The sequence below is a fragment of the Sceloporus occidentalis genome, unplaced genomic scaffold (genome assembly GCF_023333645.1).
Source record: "Sceloporus occidentalis isolate IW3139 unplaced genomic scaffold, rSceOcc1.0.p SCAF_34, whole genome shotgun sequence".
Lineage (NCBI taxonomy): Eukaryota > Metazoa > Chordata > Lepidosauria > Squamata > Phrynosomatidae > Sceloporus > Sceloporus occidentalis.
Window position 1 is genome coordinate 3889739 of NW_028317014.1, and position 24042 is coordinate 3913780.

General features: G+C 38.5%; 1 protein-coding gene across 2 annotated transcripts; it reads right to left on the reverse strand.

The window, feature by feature from the left end:
- Positions 1-389: 389 nt before the first annotated feature.
- LOC149298160 (ubiquitin-conjugating enzyme E2 A) lies at positions 390-3731 on the reverse strand. 2 transcript variants are annotated; one of them, XM_089487713.1, is made up of 6 exons: positions 3688-3731; positions 3419-3499; positions 2544-2569; positions 1690-1779; positions 633-721; positions 390-518 (listed from the first exon to the last, which is right to left on the reverse strand). In XM_089487713.1, the coding sequence occupies exons 1-6, from the start codon at positions 3729-3731 to the stop codon at positions 390-392; spliced, it is 459 nt and encodes a 152-aa protein (XP_089343839.1). The 2 variants fall into 2 exon arrangements, with proteins under 2 accessions (XP_089343839.1, XP_089343840.1); XM_089487714.1 differs by lacking the exon at positions 1690-1779.
- Between the last annotated feature and the right edge of the window lie 20311 nt (positions 3732-24042).

A 24042-nucleotide genomic window follows, 5' to 3' on the forward strand; every position in this document is an offset into this window, starting at 1 on the left:
ACCTTGTGTATGTTTATATACATACAGCACACACCTTTGTATTAAAATACACACAACTACAGTGAATAAAGATCAACCAGAGATTTGGAAACTGTTGCATGAAAATTAAAATTATATATATATATATAATATATAATGTTGCTACAGTTTTGCAAGTAACCCACATACAGTACATTTGATTCATACATGAATGTTTTCAGGTGTCCAAAAGGGGACAAAACAAACAAAAAACAAAAAAAAGCATCAGCTGGGGTAAGGAAGGCGGTGACAGCACAACAGCCACTTTGCGGTCAATGTAAATGAAGAGATTCTAGTAAGAGGAAGATCACTCAGACACTTCATATATATATTTTCCTCCTGATCAGAGTGTTCATATACAAGGGCCGGGGTCAACAGTCACGCCAGCTCTGTTCTACTATTGCAGACACCCTCTTTTCATATTCCCGTTTGTTTTCCTGGTATAACTGGGCAGCTTGGCTGTTTGCAGGACTGTTAGGGTTTGGTTCATCCAGCAATGACTAGATTTAGAGAAGAGAAGAAAAGAAAAGGTTTTGGGGGAAATGTGAGCAAATTCTAGTCCCTATAATGCCTCTGCTACCTCATCAGGACAACACAAATGTTACAGAACCAACCTGTATAGAGGTTAATATTGAAGACACGTCATAAGTTGGACTCCAGCGATTCTGAAGAATGTCCAAACATATACTGCCATCAGCATATACTGTATGAAACGGAGGGGGAAATAAAAAGTTATTTTAATGAGCTAAGAAAAAAATACAGTGGATAATAAAAAAAAAATATATATATATATATATATATATATATTCTTTAACAATGTATTTTCCTCCACTCTGGTAATGCCAGATGTCATGCAATTTCAGCTCAAAGGATGCAGTCCAGCAGCTTGGGCAACCAGTATAAGTAACGGCCATATTGCTTCTGAGTGTCAGCATTCCAGTTCGGAGCAGTCAATATGTACTCGTTCATATATGCCGGCACAGACTGTGATGATTCAATATAAATCAACAGATGAAATATAAAATATATCAGTGCCAGACGCATATGGCTCCTTGGCTCCAGCGAGATAGAGTGAAGACACCGTTTGTGAGGTTTATTCACTAACCAGGGGATTTGCAGGACAGTAATATGGGGATTTCTTAAAACTCACCCCACAGATTTAAAACTATACATTTTTTTTGTAGCGAGAGATACTAACTGCAGATCGTCTTTGGTAGTTACTACTGATTCCCCATTATATTAAAAACGTTGCAGAGCTACTGTGGAAATATGGCTTATTACAACAAGTTGGGTTTCAGTTACCATTGAAATAGACTCAAGCTAAAGGTGCCATCACATTATTTTTGGATTTATTAAGTACTTCACATTACTAAAAAGGTTACGAAAAATTAATTTGCCCCACACAAAAACAGAGCTTCGTACCGACATTTGGCCATTGCGAAGACATTTAGGTGACATTGCTGATACATCACAGATGTTGTTGTCCTTAAGGGGTTAAACACTTTATGGGATTTTCTTCTTACTCATGTAAGTTGTAGTTGGTGTTTTTACATAAAAAGCTGTGTATTTGAGCAAATGTGGTTTTTATCTTCTTCCTGTACATTACACATGACATTGTCTAGTCTGAAGCATATCCCTTCTTGTGGGAAATAAACAAAATACAAGACTTACCATTAGGATGAAACATTTTAGACACAAATCTAACCGTTGGTGGTTTATTTGGGTATTCTTCTGTGAATTCTATTGTAAGTTTAAAAGTCCCTGTCAAAATATAAAAAATAATAACAGTGAAAAACACTACAAACTATTTTAAGCTAGTCAGCATGCGCTTATTATCTATGCGTGTATATATTATACATTTAACTACGCAAAACACTTTGCAGAAGGCATGCATCGGAATGGCATCAAACATCAAGGAAGGACAGTCATCATAATAGAACTCACGCTTTCCAAATTAAAATGTATTTTCCTGACTACATATAAAGCGAAGATCAAATACATTCAGAACAGAAGTTATAGGTTGATTCCTTTTTCAGTCTAATAAAGGCTTTTATTTGTCCAATTTCTATTTCTTTGAAAAGACCTATTTATGCAATATTGTTAGAGGGAAATGACCCACATGCCAAACAGCCAGTCACACTTTACAGTTATTGCTGCAGTAGTCATTATCTAGAGTCCCCCCCCCCCACACTTGTGTGTCTAGCTTAACATTTATCATGTTTATATAAGCAGTGAAATCAGCAAATCTAATGCTAATCAGTAGTTATTTTTCTTTTTATTGGTTCAGATAGCAGGATCCAATCGCCTAAATCTTGTTTTTCCATATAGGTTCGGAAACCGTAAAAATGTTCAGTTAAATACGAGTAGATATCACTCTTAGAAGACATAAAAGCTCACTGTTTCCATGGCAATTACTACTACGCTAACTGGAGACTTCCTTTGCAATAGCGTTGCAATGGAATTGCAGGAAGTGTTTTAAATATACACAGAGCGGCATAAAAAAAAATAATTTTTACTGTGCTTACCATCTTCAAATGGCGTTCCCTCAGGTCTAAAAACAAAAAGGAATGAAAGAATGATTAAGGAAATGAATGTGTGGTTTCTGTTTTAAACTCAACGTAAGATATGTAGCGTGCTACCAAAGTGCAGAGCACGTTCTCAAGAATCACACAGCAGGACCCCGAGACGGAGATAATTCTGCTGATTCTTAAAGATTATTGCCTTGATGACAAGTCAGGCTCAGGTTCACCTTTATGTCAGTTTTATAATTCTAGTTATTCAAATATTGCAGCTATAAATCCATAAGATTACAGATTGATTCATTACTCGGGACAGCTGTCCAGACAGGCTCCTTAGTGGAAATAATACATGTCTGAGGATCAAGATCAGCACGCTAGACAGGTATATTTCAGAAGGCTTAAAATTAACTTATTGTTTTAGAGTTCCTTGGGGTGACCTTGGAATTGAAGACGATCGCCTGTCATCAGTTTTGATCTATATTTTGATGGCACTATGGAAACAAGGACCATACCACTGAACTGATGCAAAACTTTTTATATATTTATAAACAGACATACAGGCAAAGTTCAACACAGAGAAGGAGTTGAAGAGGGGAATAATATTGTATGTGTAACTATGTGAGGTGTTCCAATTAACTTTCTTAAGGGGTGTCATACACAGCAAGGTATAAGACTGTAGGAGACAAGATCACAATTTATAAATATCTTGGGTCATTATCAACAGGACTCCTTATTTTGATAAACAGGAAGCTGGTTCTTATTTAGGACCATAATAGGGGTGATTACAGGGGGTGTAACAATACAGTAACAGTGTGGCCTCTTGTGTCACTCAAGCAGGGGGAGGGGCGTATACGAACACCCTGTTCCGGGCGTCACCATACCCGAAAATGACTGCGTTCCAGACCATGATGTTGTTCTCAGAGGGGGCTCCGCTCACTCCTGCGGGGGGATCCTCCTGTAGCCTGTGATAAATACACACGTATGTTAAAGCACATATCACACTCCGGCCTATTAATACACCCCAGACTGGATCCGACTCCGTCTCACCTCATTTACCGCTCATTAAACCCTAACAGCGAGCCCATCCACCCCCCACCACACACACACCGGACACCCACAAAGAGTCGCCATTTTTTTAGCACCCTGTTACCTCTTGAAGTCCCGCATCAGGCGCCGTCTAGCTGGGGTCGACATTTGTTACAGTTACCGCCAATAAATTAACAATAAGAAGGCTCGGGAGCGGTGACAGTTATGGCCGCCGCCAGTAACAACGAAAACAAAAGAAAAATAAATCAGCCCTTCGAAAATAATAACAAAATTCTAGTCGAGGCCGGCGGCAGAATCTGTTCACGGCTCTTCCGGGAGCTCCCGACCCTGGCGGAGGGATATAAGTTCGCACAGTCAGATAAAGAAAACAAGCCCTCCTCTTTGAGGACTATAACACTAGCTGTTTGCGCGAGGGGTGCGCTGCAAAGAAATGGAAGCGGCATTTGTCTCAGCGGATATATAGCCTCTACACACTGGATATTTTGCTATCATTTCCGCTATATTTCTACTGATTCCAAAGGAACACACATTTTTCTCTTATACATGAAAGTTATTGGGGGATTTACTTTATTAGTAAACACTCTACTTCGTGTTTGGTACGTTCCTGCTCAGTGTCATCTAAACAGCTGCTCCAACGAAGTGATGTAATTCTGGCCACGCCTCTCTGCTTTGATTGACATGCAGGTGAGCGTCGCCGAATAATGAATGAGTAGGGCCGATGTACTGTGTATGGATGCGCCAATAAAATATACATTATCAATACATACCAATGAAACATACGTGACGTTCAAGATAAGCTAAGTAAACGGGGAGCGAGGACTCACTAGAAGTAGCCGTTACATATGTAATATAAAGGGGTACCTAAGGGATATGCATCCTCCTCTCTCTCTCTCTCTCTCCAAAGAGGGGAGCCCAAAAGGTACATCCTGGCCAGCACGTATCCAGTACAAACCCAGGTTCTTGCCCAGAAGGGTTTGGGGAGATCATTAAAGCCTTGCCATTGCTGCATCTAGCATTTCTAGCTCCCTTAGGGGACTGGGTCTCTGGCACCTCATCCTACAGAGGCTTTCTAAGACAACTCAATAAGTTGCTTATATTCACAGAGAACAGGAATTTGCAGAAACACTTAATAAGGGAATACCAAATTAGAAAACATGGAGTACCCCATGTTTGCCCCCCTGGGGTGGTCTCAGGTTGTCTCGACTTTAAGGCCAGAGGATCAAGCTCTGATCTCACACAGGTTCTCACTTGATCGTAGCCAAAAGGCTATATGGTACGTGTCCCCACAGGAGTCCATACTATATTGGGCACTGTGTAGTTAAATAATTTCAAAAGTTAATAGTGGGTTAGAGGAAACCATTGCTATCCGGGATAAAATGTTAATATTGGGGGTTACCTGGTTACATAAATCGGTTGCTAGTGGTAAAAGAGGTTGATAAATATTTTATGGAATGTCAAAACAGCAATTTTGTTAAGTGGTGAATGTAGAACAATCACTAGAAACTCTATTTTGCCATGGAACAAGCTTACCTGGACGCTTCTGCTTTATGTATTATTAGTTTCTCTCCATTGAATTGATTTTTTTTACACGCCATGTGGTGTACTCGTTCAGTATCCCAGATTTGTAAGTGTTACAGTAGTTTGCTTATTAGAAAAACATATATAAAAACAGGAAGATCTAAGAGTGGCACCATGCATATACCTCTTCAATTCCTTCCCCCAAATTAGAAAAAGGTCATTTTAATTACAGCAACCTTTTCCTCGTGCTATAAATGAGCAGTCGCTCGGCTGGTTTCGGTCCTTCCTATCTGATAGAACTCAGTACGTCTCCGTTGCCAGGGCTTCCTTCCTTTCGTTGCCGATTAAGTGTGGAATGTTTCAAGGATCCATCCTTGGGTCCCTGCTGTTCTCGCTATTTATAAATGATCTACCCGCTCCAGTAAACGTGCATATGTATGCTGATGATACCATCATTTATGCAAGCAGGACTATCATAAGTGGAAACGTGCTACAGGATCAGTTTTCTGAGGTTGAAAAGTGGATAGCGAACAACAAACTATTCCTCAACACTCAAAACTATGTTCATGTTCTTTGGGATAAAGGCTAAACTACTTTGATTAAATAGTCCTCAAATAAAATCAAGACCAATCCTGTTATAACCTGACCCAGGTACGTTCTTACAAGTATCTTGGGATGTGGCTGGATCCCAATTGGTCTTTTGGTCTCCATACTGACAAGCTCTCGTGAAACTGTATCCTAGGATTGGCTCTCTATACCGGAACAACTCTCGCCTGGAACCCCCTCTAAGGAAACATGTTGTGCAGTAAATGTTAATGCTGGTCTTAGATTATGGCTATTTACACCTTACATCTATTTTTTTCTTAATTTTTATATATATCAATAAAACTGCTTGTGGACTTTTTTTAAATTAGAGAAATCTTAATGTATTTTTCCTGGGAAATCACTTTTTAAATAACTAAAATAAATACATTGCATTACATTTAATATTATTGATATATTTTTGTTATGTTACTATTTCCTGTACTTCTGTCCACGTAGCCTTTTTTAGTGATCTGATACCGCCATTGAAGAAATAGAGTCGTTTGAATAAATAATGACAAAGTGAAACTTCAGCTACTGTTCAGGATCTGGCGGAACAGATGGGAACACAGAGCTGTCTGCATTGTTAAGAAATGCTTGTCTGAAACCATACTGTCCCATCTACAAGCTGGCGCTGCTGTCTGAAATTGGATAAGCCAACTTCTTTGGTTTTAAACCCTTTGTAATGTATAAACAATCTGAATCTTGTCGGTAGAAAGTGATACCTAAAAAACACAGAATCCATTCATTGACGTACAACTGGTCCAGGTACCAGTGAAATAAAAAGGACATGGAAGACGGCATGACATGTAAGAGCAGGAGAAAAAAAGAAGGTAGAGGAGAACGATGGTGAAACGTGAAGTTAACTGAAGGTATAGATTAATAAGTCAGTGGTCGTATGGGGAAGAGCTGCAGAGACTAGGAAAGGTAAAGAAGGGAGTGGGTCAACTAGGAAGTATCTGCCTCTTCAGGACCAAGAGTTTTTTCTACCTTAAAGACCAGAGCTTTTTTCATTCTTTACTAGGTGTTTGTTAAACCATGATTCCCATTTCTGCGTTTTGTGTATCCACGACATTTTTTCAGGTCAAAGCAGGGCCTTCTTTTGAAGCCATACAAATACATATAATAATTATTAGTGAAAAATAGCAGTTTAGCTCGAGGATTTCGTTTACAGAGTAGGCACCACTGCTGAATAATAAACTACTTTATCTTCAGAAGCATTCCCTGATTGATCCCTTGGATAAAGATCCCATAAGGGTCTCGGTTGAATGTTACACTGGAGCATAGAGCCAACAATGCCGGCTTCTGCAAAAATGAGAGATCCCCATGCTGCTACAACAAAAAAAGGCTGGGCATACTGTTTTGTCCAACGGGTCACCTTGACACATTGTTATTGTTAATGTACTATAAAGTCCATAGCTGCATTAATATATAATTAGTGGGCATGATGTAAATTTAGATGGTGCAAGTCTAAGGGATAACATGAACAGACTTCACTGTAGCTGGGATAGACTACCACTAGTAGTAGTAAAAGAAGGAAAGAAATTGTGGGATGTGCAAAATGTTATCCTAAAGTTATGTAGCAAAGCTGCCTATATGCAGGTCCAGAGTTTTTTAAACGGGTGGTCCGATTTGTGTGTTTGTGTTAGAGTGTGTGTATGCGTTAGTGTGAACATGTGTTAGCAGGCGTGTGTATGTGTCCATTTGTGGGTTTACATAAATATGTGTATATGTTAGTGAGTGTTAGTGTGAATGTGTATGTATTGCATATTGTGTGTTATTATTATTATTATCCTTTATTGATCAAGTGCCAACATATTACACAGCCCTGTAAAACTTGAAATGGGGTTGTTAACAAATACATAACAAATATACATTTTCACATACTCTACAGATACAACAGGGGTTGAGGACCCTGCTCATGAGCTTGCCGTCTAGCCCTATGGTACTTTTCTACAAAGTTCCTGGCATATCTTACCACAGGGGCTGGAAGGGGGGACGCTCAGCTTTATTGACCCCAACGCCTGAAGGTTCCAGCCATTGCCTGCCCATATGAAACAACATCCTAATTTCATCTGGCATCTGAACAACATGTATTTCCTTTTTAATGGTTAATCATTACTAATATCCCCTATTTTAGAAAATACAACAGAATAGTTTTAAGAAAGATTAATTATATTTGTCTATATTTAGACGCATTTGATAGTAGAGAAGGTACTTTGTAGAAGAAATCCTTTCCCATATTTTATTACCCACCAATAACATTTCTCTACAGAAAATAATACCTTTAAGTATTCATAACCTACTTTTCTTTTTTCCATGTACTAATTGTTTTCCTGTGTTAGTCTGTGCCAGGCCCATTATGTCTAAGTGAAACATCAATAGCTTGTACCATTTTGGCCAAATAAGTAGTTTATCTGTCACTAGGATCATTAATTTTATGACTCGATCTCGCCTTAATGTAGGAAAGGGATTTTGTGTAGAAGAATTTTTATGTTATTGTCTATAAGTTATTGTCACTGAGTATATAGGCTTCTTAAATAGAAACTATGATTAAAAAATATTTTGTATTATTTTTTTTTTAGTATTCTTTTTTTTAGCAAATTGTATGGTTAGCGGCATTATATATTTAGGAAAAATAGAAAATTCCCAAAATTAAGGGGGCATGACTGGCCTAGGCGTTAAGTTGGCGGTCAGCACCCTTTCCTATTCAGAAGTTTGTGCAACATTGCTGTAGGCTTGGGGGTTAAAGGAAAGAGGTGACTTAACTCTTTCCCATTCTGAATGTTGGACACGGCTCATGTTTTCCCACCTCCCCGATTCTGGGACTCAGTCGATAGTTCACGTATGTTTTGGCGTGTTAACCTTGTCGTGTTGTCCCTTTTTGTATTGTCACAGCGGCGGTGATGCTGTTCCAATCTGGTGGGGCTTGGGGAGATGTGTCCAGAAGACGGCTGATGGCCGGGAACGGACTGATTCATGGTAATGTGTGTGTGTGGAGGAACCGCTCACTGGGTCACACAGCTCTGTAGCTGGCAGGTTGTTTAAAGGTAATGTGGTGTTCTTTTGATGGTCCTGGTGGTTTATAACTAAAGCTGTGCCAACAGCCCTATACACATACATTTGACTGTATTGTTATTTGGGGTCATGGGGTATTGTTGGTGTTGGGTTGTTTATCTGAGGTTATAGGAATAAGCACTCAAGATTGCTTATAGCCTTAAGTTAAATTAAATATAACTGAACATTTGGCAGCCTTAGTTGGACAAAAAAAATTTTTGGGTCATAAGCAGAAATAAGGAGTCGGCCAGAACAACAAGAAGCTTGTATTTTGTTGTTTATATGCAAAAGAAATGTTCTCTGAACCCCCTAAAGATTAACATGAATCAATAAAACCAAGTTTAGCTAAATGAGGAACAAGTTAGAGAACCTGATAAATACACAATACACAAGTATGTAAACAAGATGTTTATTTAAAATATTAACATAATCATCCACATCTTGCCATCACTGCCTCTAGTGTTTCTAGCTCCCTTAGGGAACTAAATCTCTGGCACCTCATCCTACAGACGCTTTGTAATATAGAAGGGCTCTCTCTATCCTAGACAACTCAATAATTTGCTTATATGACAGGGTTCACCTTTAGTTTTTCCAAAAAAGAAAAAAGAAAAATAAATAAAATGTAATTCCTGGAAATAACTTAAATGTTTCTAACATGTTAAAATCCATACATTGTAAAGGGACTCTGAAACTGCCCAATAGGAGGATCCCTACAGGGCCACCATAGCAGATCATAGACCATAATAAAGTGTACTTCGTACATGAAAATATTCAAACAATTCCCTTAAACCATGACAAATTGGTATTAAATAATAAGACTTCATAAATCTAGACAAATAAAATCACACATTTTGTAAAGTATGGATTGGTGACCACACAGAAGAATCCATCCTTAACCAAATCATCTCCCAGTAGGCATGCAGTTTATTGCTTTTGCTCAGAGTATTTCCCAGTGTCACATAATTAGAAATAACACCACTAAGAAAAAGTAAACAATGATATGGAGGACATGGCTGTCCTGCAGCTGTGACATAGACTACGATTCACCGTTCCATTCTTCCCAATTCAGCGGCAGGTGTGTTTTTGTGCTCTGTCCAGAAATGTAAGAAAGAGTAAATGTACTCTTCATCCAGATGTCTGCTCTTCACCAATAATCATCCCAGACAGGTCACCCAGCAGCTTCTAAAAAGGCAGAAAAGTACAGTAACATTTCCCGTCCCTACTGTAACTGTTATCTGGAGTCAACGAAGACCCAATATTGGTTTTTGGGATGAGCAGCTGAAACAGAATTGGATTCCCTTAATTCCCGCTTCTGTGAAACTAGAGCGGTTTTACACTTAGACACATCGTCAACAGCTAATGTTAAAACTACCATTTTATTATTCTCTTGCCGTAAATTAAAAGGGATTATCTCAGTGGGCCTCATTAAAGGAAGACTCAGATGTCCAAAGCAGGGAGAAGGAGAGGCATTTGGCCAAACATATCATTTATAAGCATAGGAGCTGGTGTACATGCAAAGATGCAAACATATGGGAAGTTATGAAAAATCACCATATTACATTACATTTATTTATAAAGCGCCGGCAGATTCCGTATGCATTTGCTTCTTTCCTCTTCCACAAACATTTGCAAGGGGGACCAAATGAATATTGAAAGTGGGCCTCGGCTATTGTATTATGACTGGAGAGCCCCTTTAATTTCCTATGTATGTAAAAAGAGTTAGAATTACATACTGCATGATCTGTTACTTACAAAAAGAGTTTCTTTGTTAGCAATTAAATCTTGAAATGCTTCATAGGACTTCCTTAAGGATCCCATAATGCTTGGCGTGATTATTTTCTTAATCTTTTTCAAGAATTTCTTATTGATTTGCCAATCTGTTAGAAAAGATAACAGGCGGTGTGAGAAATTTGTGCAATGGGTTTTATAGTGTTTCTTTCCATAACTATGCTAAGTATCAAAGCAAAGGTTTGCTATACAAGACACTACAGATTTATGATTTTTAGAGGTCCAGTATTCATTCGCACATAAAGTTCAGATTTACAGAACTGATGTACTTAATAAATAAGTATGTAAAATAATCAAAAGGAGATAAATCCTCCATCATGATCGAGGTATGTGAGTTATGATATCACTTACAGTATCTCATATGGACATATAAGGGTTAGTAAAAGAAGATGGTTCCCCTTATGTGCTTTTATCTGGGTTGCAATAATAAGCTTTATTTTCCCTTTTTTTTTATAATTTTCTACACAAAACCAATAGAACCTGCGCAACAACGATATGGACTGTTACAAGGTATGTATACATCAGTAGCACAGTTTACCCAAGCACATGTTATTAGTTAGTGTACATGATATCTTAATTGTGCTCAGTCAAGGGTAGAAAACAACATTTTTATTTTGTTGTGGTTCCATGTATAGAACTAGGATTAAAATGGGCATTAGGCAATATTTACGCCAATAATAGATCTTATCTGCTGCTTCTATACAGTACGTTTCCATCAACGGATAGATACTGCTTAGTAAACGCTATATATTACTAGGCATTCATTTGGATTGGCCATGGACCAGTATTAGCCCATATGGTTCTATGTTCCATAGAACAGTGGCCATTTGTAGAAGAAGGGTGGATAAAGCCCTGTACACATGTAACATACAGTCAAATCCATAAATAATAAGGATAGTTTGTGAAAATTAACAAAACTTGCCTTGTATCTGTTTCTCAATGAGTTCAAGTGCCTGTCTCTTCAATGACTCCGGCTGCACAGGTGGAGGGACGTCGGTAGACTCCAGCAAATCACTGATTTTATTCAGGTAACACACAATGTGCTCTTCTGAAAATAAATGATCTATATTCTGTAGTATTATCTCATTATATGTACTCATTTGTCTGAAATTCAAATAAAAATATGCACCAGTTAGTGGCAGATTATGAATAGAGATCAAGTGAAAAAAATGTTAACAAGGACGTTTCTATAATGTGAATCTAAATTGCTTAAATTAATTAAATCAGAAAATTGTAAATGTAGCACTTTCTAAACTATTGGATTATAAATCTCAGTAATGAAATCCATAGCTACTAGTAATTATATTTATTTTACTAGCATTTCAACATGCAAAGTTATTTCTGAAGACAATTCTTAGACGCTTGAAATATAATTTAGTTTACATCATACTATTAGTAACACAAAATCCCTGTTATCACTGGTATGTCCTCAAACTTCTATGCCTTAATCTGTGCTGCTGTATCAGCTCCACTCCGCTGTCTCTGGTCACTTTTGGTCCTGAGCTCTGGGATACAACATCGGACTCATTTACAGTGAGCAGGGCTGATGATAACAAGGGTGTGCGGACTACATGTCTGTTTCAGAGAGGAGAACGATACTGGGGGTAAAAACAAAGTAAAGGATGATACTGGGTCTGACCGAGGTAAGGATACTGCATACAACCCTAGTGTCTGTTTTTTTATGAGACTGTCCCAATTTTCAGTGATTGTCCCATGTAGCTGCCCCACTGTCTTGCTCTTGCAGTTGGAAAGGCGGCCAAAACAGGTGGCCCAATCTGGACACCTTAAAAATGTGGGTTACGATACTAGGAGGGGGATAGACTGTGGATACTGGTAGAAAAAAACCAAGTAATCTGGTTATCACTTACCCAATTAAGTGCGCAAATCGGAATACAGGCTTACCACCTACAAGACAGCAAAGGTTTTTGTCAGCTTGGTTTGTAACGTATCCTGGTGGCTTTTTAAATGTCTTCTAACATCACTAGACCTGGATTAGTAACCTACGTTTTTTGCTAGATAGATGGTGCCTTGAAAAAAATATGGAAACATAAATAACTAGATTTCTAGTACCTAAATAAGATGCCTTCACCTGCTCTATTTTTGTTGTTGTTGTTGTTGTCTACATATGACTCTTCGCTGTCAGATATTTGCTTCAGAGATGACCTCTCTATTATTCTGGTCCTGAACTGCTTTAAGGTAGGACTTCCATTATTTTGGAAGGTCTGTCATTAAAGTTTAATCGCATAAAATCAACGTGCAAACTTTTAAGAAGGTTTTCAGTTTCTATGGCAGCGAACTATCAGTGTCTGCTTTTGTGTTACATGACAATTAAACATTCCTGGCAAAAAATCAAACTCTGTATTTAGTTTAGAGTAGGTGGAACAGCTCTTGTAAGATTGCTTATTTTTTCCCTAAATCTATTGTTTTATAAAATTAATGTTCAGCTGTGAAATGAACTGTACCAAACATACCTTACATCAAATTTTGCATAGAGGGCCCACCCTTTATGCATTCCAGAATTTAAGTATTAGATGCATTAATATCAACTTTGCCATAGATATTATACTATATCATACCTAGAATTATTTTGTCAGCCAAGTTATAGAGAGCTTTCAGAACCGCTTTTTGCATTTTCTTCTTGTTCATTTGTGTTTCCAGCTGTTCGTGGCGGAGTGGGTTTGTGTCATCAGGATGAAGACTGCTGCCGGTGACATCATAGCCTTTAGTCATTGGATCTATGTCCTTCAATTCTTGAAATTCATCACTGTCTCCACTGTCTAATTCAAGGCTTTCATTTGATGTAGACTATATTGTTGGATAGATTCAGTTGTTTAATTTTAACTTTTGAGTCAAGCACAACTCTATTTAATATGTTTCTCTTATATGCAATTGCATCAAAGGCAATCTCAGTCAGGAACCTAGTCCTCAACAGCTTGCCCAATGGTAACCCACCCGTGAGTATATCAGACATATTGCTATTACAGCAACAAACCTCTCAATCAGCATATCAGACAAATTACACCCACAAAGGTGTTCCAGACCCGAAATAAGAGGCCAGTTTCCACTGCAACAGGGGCAAAAAAATCATATTTCTGCCTCTGGGTTTCATGAGTAAGACTCAGCTGGTGCCTCTGTGGACATGTTTGAACTAGTACTATGAAACAACAGCCCTCCTGCAAACTCTGCTGCTAAATAAACCATTTAGAAATGTATATCGTGTGAATAGTAGGCACAATTGGTAGATGGGAACCATTCAGCTCATCTAATCTCCCCGTTTTTTTCTTGCTGTAAATACATGAAACGGTAATGTTAATCAGTCCTAGGTGTCGTCTTGTGTAGCCATGTCTTTTCCGTACATGCCTTAACTCCTTTACTGTAAACATGGCCAACATAAGCTATTCATTGCAGCTTCAGTTTTTGGGCAGTGTCTGCTTTGAATTTTACATACCTCGTTCTGTTCACAAGCAGATTGTGTTCTTTTTCTATCTATGAAGAATACACAACAAAAAAAGACAATGAACTTGTAGATTTCTTCTGCATGAAATATAGTAGCTAAAATATGATGATGATTTCTCCTGCAAAAAGAGCCATGTGGGACATTCATACTTAATACGGCTAGATGTCTTGCAAGCCATCTCACTGGTTTCGCAATCAGCACTATTTACAGGAGAAGTTCATGGGGAATGGAAATTGCAAGGTACCATTAATAATCAAATAATAAAGAGTTGCAAGAATATGATAATACTACACAGATAAAGGTAGAGTGGAGTTTAAATAAAATAAAGATAAGTACGATGGAATGAGAAGGGGCAAACATGTCAGGAAAGAGAAGGGAATGTTCATGGCAGAAATGTTAAACTTGTGAGTATCAGGTTAATAAACAGCTATACATATTATTATGCCACAAGAAATTCTGATTGTGATTTTTTTTACCTTTTTGACTACTTTCAACATTCAGTGATCTGTACTCAACCCCGTCACTTGCGCAGCAGGGAATAGTATCATCACTGCTCCAGCTCAGATCATCCAAACTGCTCTCATCCGATGCCTGTATTTTTGAAGAAAACAGATGTAGGGCTGTGTAGAGAGATATGTTCTCTGTACGATATATAGAGGAAAGGAAACCCTTGCAGACACCGTGGACCTTATGAAGTGACATACCTCTCTTTCTAAAAGAATATTATCAAATAAGTCTTTGTCCTCTTCATAGCTGAATGGTGACAAGAAAAATGCTGCTTCTGGATTCTGATCATTTTTAATCAGGTTCGCTATATGCTGGAAAAAAACAAACATTAGTTCAGAGCTTTTAATGGGAAATATAGAGGGATAGATGGACAGGTGTGAAACAGGTAAGTAAATACAGGCCTGCAGAAATAACATTAATTTGCTAACAATGTTACTTCGTGCACCTAAATTTCACATAGATTTACCCAAGCCTGAAGTAGAGAGATTACATGAATACATATTCTGCCATAAGAAAGAGTATTTATTACCAAGAAATGTTAAAAATATACTTACGTCAATAAATGTATCTGGATCAGTAATAGTCTCTGACAACTGTGTGTCTGCACTGGCAGGTGTATCTTTTGGGGTCTTTGAAATAAATTCTTCCAAATCTGGATATTTCTAAAAGTGGAGATATTAAAAACATACACATCAAAGCAATGACTGAGCTCTTCCTAATATAATTGCAAAGGAGTGTTTTAGTTATACTTTTAAAACTGCCTGAATTTTAAACATAACATATGTTTTTATTTAATGTGGCATTTTCATAAATTGTGTGGTGTTTCGGTTCCATTTCTGAATTACATAGATCTCAAAGAATTTTACCTGACACAGTTTGTGGTAGAGCCGTACACAATCCTCCATGCTCCTTTCAGCCTCCCAAAGTTCACTCTCCAGTTCATCCCTTTGAGACACACTGATCTTAAACATACCGTCTGTCAGCTGGAAATGTAAAACGGTAATGGTGACTGTGATTACAATTCATGGAATATTGAAACAAACTAAATACTCTAGAATGTCATCTTTTGAAAACTGTGCTATACTTTGGCAAAACCATGTTAACACCTTGGAACCTGGGAAATGAGCTCATTCTTAACGCGATCTGCATTTAAAAATGTAACAGTTTTCTGGCGTTCGTGTCTGTTACATCAGATAAGACAGCAGAAAGCCGGCGATGCCGGCTTCTGCTGTCAGGGGGGACAGCCTGACTTGTGTGTCCCTGCTGCTGCAAGAAGGACAGGACGTACAGATACGTCCATAGGGGATTCTTGGGATGCATTTTTTGGATGTACCAGTACATCCATAGGGGACTGAAGGGGTTAAACCCTGTAACATCGAACCCTTCCATAGACTCTGATAAATTCTATGCAATGACTTGACTATTGTTGCAGCCAATTTGTTCTGACTGACCCTGGCTGAACCCAAAATGTGCTTGGATTTACCCCAAACATCTATATTTGGTTCCCTCAACTCAAGACTGATTTAGTGAAAACTTTTAGTAAGAAAATCCCAAATTTCAAGGTGCTGTAGCATCGAATATAAAGGGTCCTGCTTCAGACATAGTTTTTCAAGGTACAAGCTAGCTTATATATGCGCACCTTAGTTGGCATCACTGGTGTCACAACTACCATTAACAGATTTCTTTCCATCTCAAGCTGTTTCTGATTTATTTATTTTGAGTAGCGACAAAGGCAAAGGATTTAAATGTAGCCGATAGCCACATCTTCCCTCAATTTATTGTAGGCCATTCATGCCATCCAAACATACACTTAACAGACCTATAATAGGGCACTGTTTGGGGTCTTCTAATTGCTTGGAGGATTAAAGGGTTCTCAGAACTTCAAAATGTTGGGAATAGGGCTGCAACAACTAATCGATAACATCTATAATAATCAACAATTTTCATTATCGATTCGTTGAATTTGTCCTGACCATAAGACTAAGATCCAGATCCCCCGCAGTACTGAAAGGGACCTGGATCCTCCTTTCTGGCACCGGAAGTGCCAGACAGCAGCAGAGGTTGTGTACGTGCATTATGCAGGTGTCCACCGGCTGTCTCTGCTAGACACCAGGGAGTCTAGAGCACAGGGGGAAAGTCTGGGGATGCATTGGTAAGTCTGGGGGGGGGGGCAGAGTGGCATATCAGGTGGGTATGAGGCATATCTGGGGGCAGAGTGGCAAGCCTGGGGACAGATGTGCATAATTGGGGTCAGATGTTCATTACTGGACGGCAGGTTGGCAAATAAAAGGAAATAAAAACAAAAAAAAGAATTTTTCTCAATCAGTTTTTATTCAATATGAAAAAATAGTTAACATGTGAATAAATATTTACTAGTAAAACTTTTTTAGGTATTAAAACTTAGTTTGAAAAATATTGTGTTTGGATTCTTGTACCTTTAATATATAGCTTTTATTATTATGTAAGTAAAATAAGAAGGCAATTAGAGAAATGCCATCGTGATAGAGATAAAAGTGTTGAGTACAATGACACATGTTAATGTAAATTTTACGTTTTTTATTCTGCTGTTTGTTCTTAACACCCTGTTTGTTCATTAAATTATTTGAAATAAACCCAAAAATTGCATATTTTTTTTTATCCGATTAATCGGAAAATAATCGTCCAACTAATCGATTCTGAAAATAATTGTTAGTAGCAGGCCTAGTTGGGAACCACTGGCCTCCTGTAATGATATCTATCTCAATAATACTGCGTCACCTACATATGGTAATATAGATCGCTTAAACTTCAACAAGAAAAGTTTCAATCTACAGAAAAAGCACTTCAAGGAAACACTTTTGGTGATACCTTAGAGATGGAAGCAAGCCAATTTTCATCTGTCCACTTCTGGCAATAGGACTCACACAAAATCTCAAAATCACTTGAGGACTTCTTTAAAAAAAATATAAACCTTTGTTAGCGTATATAAGCACAGATAGGTCAAGACAGAATCTTTGCTACAAACAATTCTAGATGGTATCTACAGTTATTACTAGGGGTGCAACCCTAACATCAGACTACTGTACATCCCACCATATACAGGGAAAGCAGCTGGAACATCTATAATGCTTCTTCCTCGCCTTTTGTGATCACTTTTGTACTGCCACATTCACTGAGGCAGAAATGGAATTATGGTCATTGCACGAGAGTAAGACACATGGCCCTTTCATAGTGGGAATGTGTACAATGAGTCTCCATCTTGGAAAAAGCAGCCTACTAGTGCCACCTTACTTCATCAAAGATTGGACTCCATATTTTGCTGGCCAAGTGATATTGAGGGTTGTTCTGGCACTGGGACTGGATTATTATATTTGGCATGTGTGGGAGGTGGTTTGCAGCTTGTTTTTCCCATATAACAAAAAAGATGTAATTGTTTCTTCCATACTTAACTTACATAATCGGTAAAACTATCCAAATCATCTTCTCTATCACTGCACAAAGTCAATGATCGAAACATGATAGCTGCAGAGATACAATTCCAAAATTGAGTTGATGTGGACCAGTAAACAACCAAACTTTCATAAAGTAGAAATATTATTGTTTTGGTTTTTTTAGATATCGTACATATAATAGCCAGTTGTGTTATTCGCAACTCTACTGAATTCCCTGGAAGGGCCAATGGGTAAACAGAGCTTTCCTACACATCTATTGACCAAAAGGATTGTTTTACAACACGACCAAAACTTCCAATGTACGAAGCAGGCTCGCACGGTTCAGAGAAAGCCCCATAATCAAGGTTATTGTGATTGGATGCTGGTTCCACTAAAGGGTTAACTGGGGACATTAGTAGCATGCATTATACACAGTGCAGTTGGAACCGGTAATTTCCTCCCTTTTCCCCTTCCCCGGCTAGCAGTGTGCTGAGAGATCTCTGTTATTATTGATCTGGGGAACCAGGTCAAGACTTGTTACTCCTTCTATGCAGAACCACTAGGCCACTATAGTCATTTTTATCGAATTATCTGACCACCATCTATACTATTAACATATTTTGCAAGGTCCAACTAGATGCGGTTGTTATGAAATATACCTGTTTTGTATTTTGTCCATTTTTTCTTCTTCCTTTTAAAAGAACACATAAGAAAATTGAAAACAAAACTTGCGCATGGGTCCTTTCCCATTTATAGGAATCACGCAGGAGATTTCAGCATGAAGCTTCCCAAGTGCACTGAGCATCAGCCTTTTAAACACACTTTAGAGTACAACATGAATAAACACACTTTGATTTTATTGTATCTCTTATGTAATAAGTTTAATTTCCCCTGGTTAATATTTTCAACCAAATTTAGATTAATTCTAATCAAATGGGCATCCAATGTCTACAAAAAAATGAAGCAACATATTTTTGTTGGGGATTGTTACTGGTGAGTGCAAAAGCTTGATATGGGTAAAATGGTGAAAAAACAATAGTATAAACTAGCTTAAAACACCAATATTCAGCTTACCGATTGGGTTTCTGACAATCGGTCTGCAGGTCAGAATGCGAAACATTTTGTGTGGACATTTCTGGGTGTCCTTGAGTCCCATCTGTTTGAGAGCCTAAATAATTGACAATCAGTTGATTGATGACAGTAGGTTCTGCCAAATTATTTATCGTCATCTCTAAAACTGGGGGAAAAAATGAAAGGATGTTAACTAAGAAGAAGAAGTGTCTATTTGACATTCAATGTAATTGGCTTCTCATGATAGATTTGGAATCTCAGGATGTTGAATGCTGCGAGGCCCTGAGTGGATTCCTATGCAAGGGCAAGCAATGGTTTGCTTAGCAATGAAGAGAGCTTACATGCTGTTATATTATTCTAAAGCATCGACAGAATGGAAAAAGGGCTTATCAGATCAATAATGCCATGGGAGACAAAGGAGAACCTAATGTCCCACCTCTGTTATCAAGCCATTCTCCAGTCACTCATCTACTACCCCTTTTGTTCACATCTCAACCCATTTTATATGCATATGACCTTTTGACAAACACCTAGGGGTGTTAGGGTCGCAGATCCAGCCCGGAGTATTTTAAATTGGCTAATGTATACATCTGAACGAAGTATGAGGTTATTGGTAAATCTAATCTATCATATGTCACTGAGAGTTATTTGATCTGATTAATATCACCAACTTACCCGGTATAGCTAAAGCTTCCGTTAATAAGGGCATTATGTAATCAGAGTTTTTTAGAGTATCTGATAAGAAGTAAAGTAGAAGAGATTTTGTCTTCTGTCGTAGGAAATTCACCTCCTCTTCACGATTCATTTTGCTGTAAAGTGAGTAAATGAAGAGATGATGAGCCGTAATGCTGTTTGCTATGGTAACATATATATTATATGAAGGACTGTATCTCAGCACCTTTAATATAGGGCATGTATTACACAGGATGCACCTTACTGGTTTGCAGCGACAGCCATGTTGTAGTCAGCCGACACATGTGCCAATTATAATGTGAGGTGTCTCGAGGACCCGGTACTCTCCCTAATTGCTATTGCAGGGCCGTCCCACTGTGCTCTATGGGCCAAGAATAAAATGCTACCCCCCGACACACATCCATTATGTGACACCCACATTAAAGCACACAGAAACTCATACTAATATACTCATCCGGAGACTAACACACTCACATCAACACAACCAGCCAATCAACTCTAACACACACAGACACTCACACTAACATACCCAGACACACACAGTCACACACACTAACATACCCAGACACATATACAATCAAGCTAACACATACACGCTGAAACTACTGGACACACACTACTACACACCCAGACATTAAGACACAGACACTTAAACTAACAAACACACACTAACATACACAGACACATATACATAAGAAGACACCCACACTAACATATCGGAACACACAGTAACATACCCAGACACACACACACAGTCACTACACTGTCATTCCTGGACACACTTGAGTCCTTTATTTATTTATTTATTTATTTTGTTTTAGTGGATTTAAGTGACTACTTTTTACATTAACAGACTGAAATATGAAAATATACATGGTTATTTATTTCGTTATTGCCCTTGTTATATTTAACAAGGGCTTTGCTATGATTTAAATTAATGGATTGTAATTAATTCTTGTATGAAAACTTTGACATAATGTTTTAACTAATTAAGTTATTGATTGGTGACTTTTGATATAAGCAATCTATTAATTTACTATTCTATTGAGTATAAGCTTTGAACATAGGAATGAAGACACTAATTATTATTCTATAATTATTTTTTTATGATATTAACCCATATAGAACCATATTTTTTAAAATTATAACTGGTTGGCTACATCTGACACGTTATTACTGACATAATTACGTTACCAGCATATTCCTATATGAAGATGCAAAAGGGTTATTTTGGGGGCCAGGAGCGTGACCTGTACACTGTGGGCACAAATTATCATTAGATATACCTTACCTTGTGGTTGCTGCTTTATTTACATGATCAGTTAAACCTTTAGTTATTATAAGAATTATTTTCCAGTTGTCAATATGCTTTGTTTTTGTTTGTATATTATTGCAGGTATCCAGAATCGCATTGCTGATTGGCTTATATAGAGGTTGGTTCTGTATCTCTTCTGGAGCATGAAGCCATGAAGAAATACACAAGGAGTAGATGCACCGGATTACTGGAAAGAAGAAATATCAGAAGTTCAGAAAGAGTAACATTATAAAAAATCACATGAAAAATCACCAAACCCGGGAACTTCCCAGGGAAGGATACCCAGAGCTCTACCTTTTCTGGGGAAGTGGGTTTATGGATGGGTGGGGTAACCATGTATGGAGGAGAGGCTACCTGTGCTGGGTGCGGACCCAGTCTCAGAAGTGTTTAGTGGTAGAAGAAGTGGGGGAAGAGAAGTATGAAGGGAGCAGGTGTGGCCAAATATCAAATGCCCAGAGATAGAAGAAACTGACCCAGAGAGCAAGGGCAGTCAATCATAAATGGGATTAATCATGCACATGAACATACAGATTAGGCATCAAGTTGCGCATTGCTATAAAAATACACCAAGTTTTCTGACAGAGCCATTTACATTATGTGGGTGTTGTCACAATGTTACCTGCAAATCTGCCCAAGCTATGCTACATGACCAAATGTATCCAGACACCTGATCATCACACCTATATGAGCTTGCTGGACATCGCATTCTAAAACCAAGAACATTAATATGGAGTTGCTTATTTTTCACTGGAACTGGCAACAGTCTGAGGAAGCACCTTTCCAGTTCCAGCATGACTGTGCACCAGTGCACAAAACAAGGTCCCTAAACCCATGGTATGATGGTGTGGAGGAATTTGAGTGGCCCACACAGAGCCCTGACCTTAACCCCACTGAACACCATTGGGATGAATTGCAGTGCCGATTGTGAGCCAGGCCTTCTCATCCAACATCCGTGCCTAACTTCACAAATGCTATTTTGGCTGAATTGGCATACATTTCCACAGACACTCCAAAAGCCTTCCCAGAAGAGCGGAGGCTGTTAAAGCCACAAATTAAGGTGCAACGCAATAGTAATGTCCATGGTTTTGGAATGGGATTTCCAAAAAAAACTCATATGTGTGTGAAGGTTAGGTGTCCACATACTTTTGGTCATACAGTGTATGTGGTAAAAGTTGTGAGATCATTGGGCATTTTAGGCACCAATCTTCTCCTTTTTTGTGCCTGTTCTGGGCAATAAATAGGACATTTGCCAAGAAAGCCAAGAGCAGAACATAAAGCCAGCTGCTGGTACTACCCTTAATTGTAGATGGACAATCAAGCACTTCTAGGCTCTGTGAGACTGAGTACCTCTTTCCAGGGCTTCCTTGATATCCGTATTATTAGTATAAGGGAAATCTACCGTATCACGCTGGAGGGAAAAAAAAAACAAATTAAAATGTCATTCTTATATGATGCACTTTGTAATTTGCAGAGGAAGACTGTCAGAAGACAGTGGGGATGTGTAATTACGCTTTAGTGTATTGTATGGTGATCAGACTGTTTTTACAGAATGATGTCTGCCCTCCCAACACCTGTTTGCCAGCTATCTTTTAATTCTGCATGGGACCTGCTGTGATACCAACTCAAAAAAGTTCTTACATGTGGCCACCCTCTCTTACTGCTGTGTGTGCTGTGACAGGCAGTCTGATTGGAGCCCAGCAGGTAGGGGGTTGTCAGACAGAGAGATATAGGGAGAAGAATAGGAAGGGCTGCTCCTCGATTGACAACACCTTGATGACCTACAAAAGGTCATGCTATGTCTTTGTTTTTATAAATTTAGAATGCCAATATAGGCATAGATTTCTAGTGTACCTCCTCCATGGACCATGGAGGCTTCCGTGGCAAGTAACACACCAACTTCTACACGTTGGAGGCCTTTTCTGGGGTTACTGTTGGTGCCCCCTTGTCATGGAACACCAGGCAACTGCCTGACTTACCTGGGACTAATACTGGCCTTTGGAATAGGGCAGATCGGAATCTCATTAAAACCCTCTTTGTACATTGACCTGTTGTGTAAACCTTTACATTTACAGTAGACCCACCAATAACCATTTAAGTAGCACAATCATTTGCAATGCTGTACGATCCTTCTGGTGTTCATAATGTTAAAGTTATTTTCAGGAATTCCTGTTGGTGCTCAGATAGAAGGAATTAGAAAATGCAAATATGAGCTAGAGAGAGTCGAAGGTTTAGGGGAAAAGTGATCTTAAAAAAGAGATGCCATACAAAAAGTGTTTGAGATTAACTTAATAGCCTGCGCTTCTTTGCATCCCTGCTTAGAAGCACCTCATATTTCAGCTCCTTGTACAAGATCTGAAGGGTGGTCTAGAACCAAAATGTGTAGCACATTTCCTCTTACATGCTTACAAGTGGTTTGAAGCATTCTGTTAATTTAGCACTAACACCCTGCTCTCTGTGACATCCAAGGGAATAGTATCTGAAGTCAGATTATCTATCCTTGATCAGTCACACCGATCCTACACTAAGATGGATTTCCCTTTTTAAGAGGTTCTAGAAATAGAATAGAATAGTGTAATTTCAGATAACACAACCATTATGTAGTCATATCTGTTGAGATACAAACCTTACAGTATAAACTCTGAATTTTGTTAAAATGCACCAATAACTGTCAAGGACCTACTTCATTAATAAATACTCGTTCTTAGAACATGGTTGTGCATGTCTGAATATCATTGTATTCTCTCACTTCAGGAAGAGTCAATGAAAGTACCGGAGTGCCTATCTTTCGTTTTTTAAATAGAGAGAGCAGACTAGAATATCACACATAACCTAAAAAATATATGTTACTTGTGCTAATCAGTGGCGTAGTGTTATGACCCTGGAAAAGTGGTATTGATTTTTAGTTGTGTCTAGACCAGGGATGGACAAAAGCAACGAGTGCGGTAACTTCTATGGGGCAAGAGGGACAGCTGTCCCAGGAGCTACAAGTGGCAGGAAGAGCTGGAGTTGCCCAGCTGGTGTTTCCCTGAACTTCCTCCCACTTTGAGAACTACAGGATGT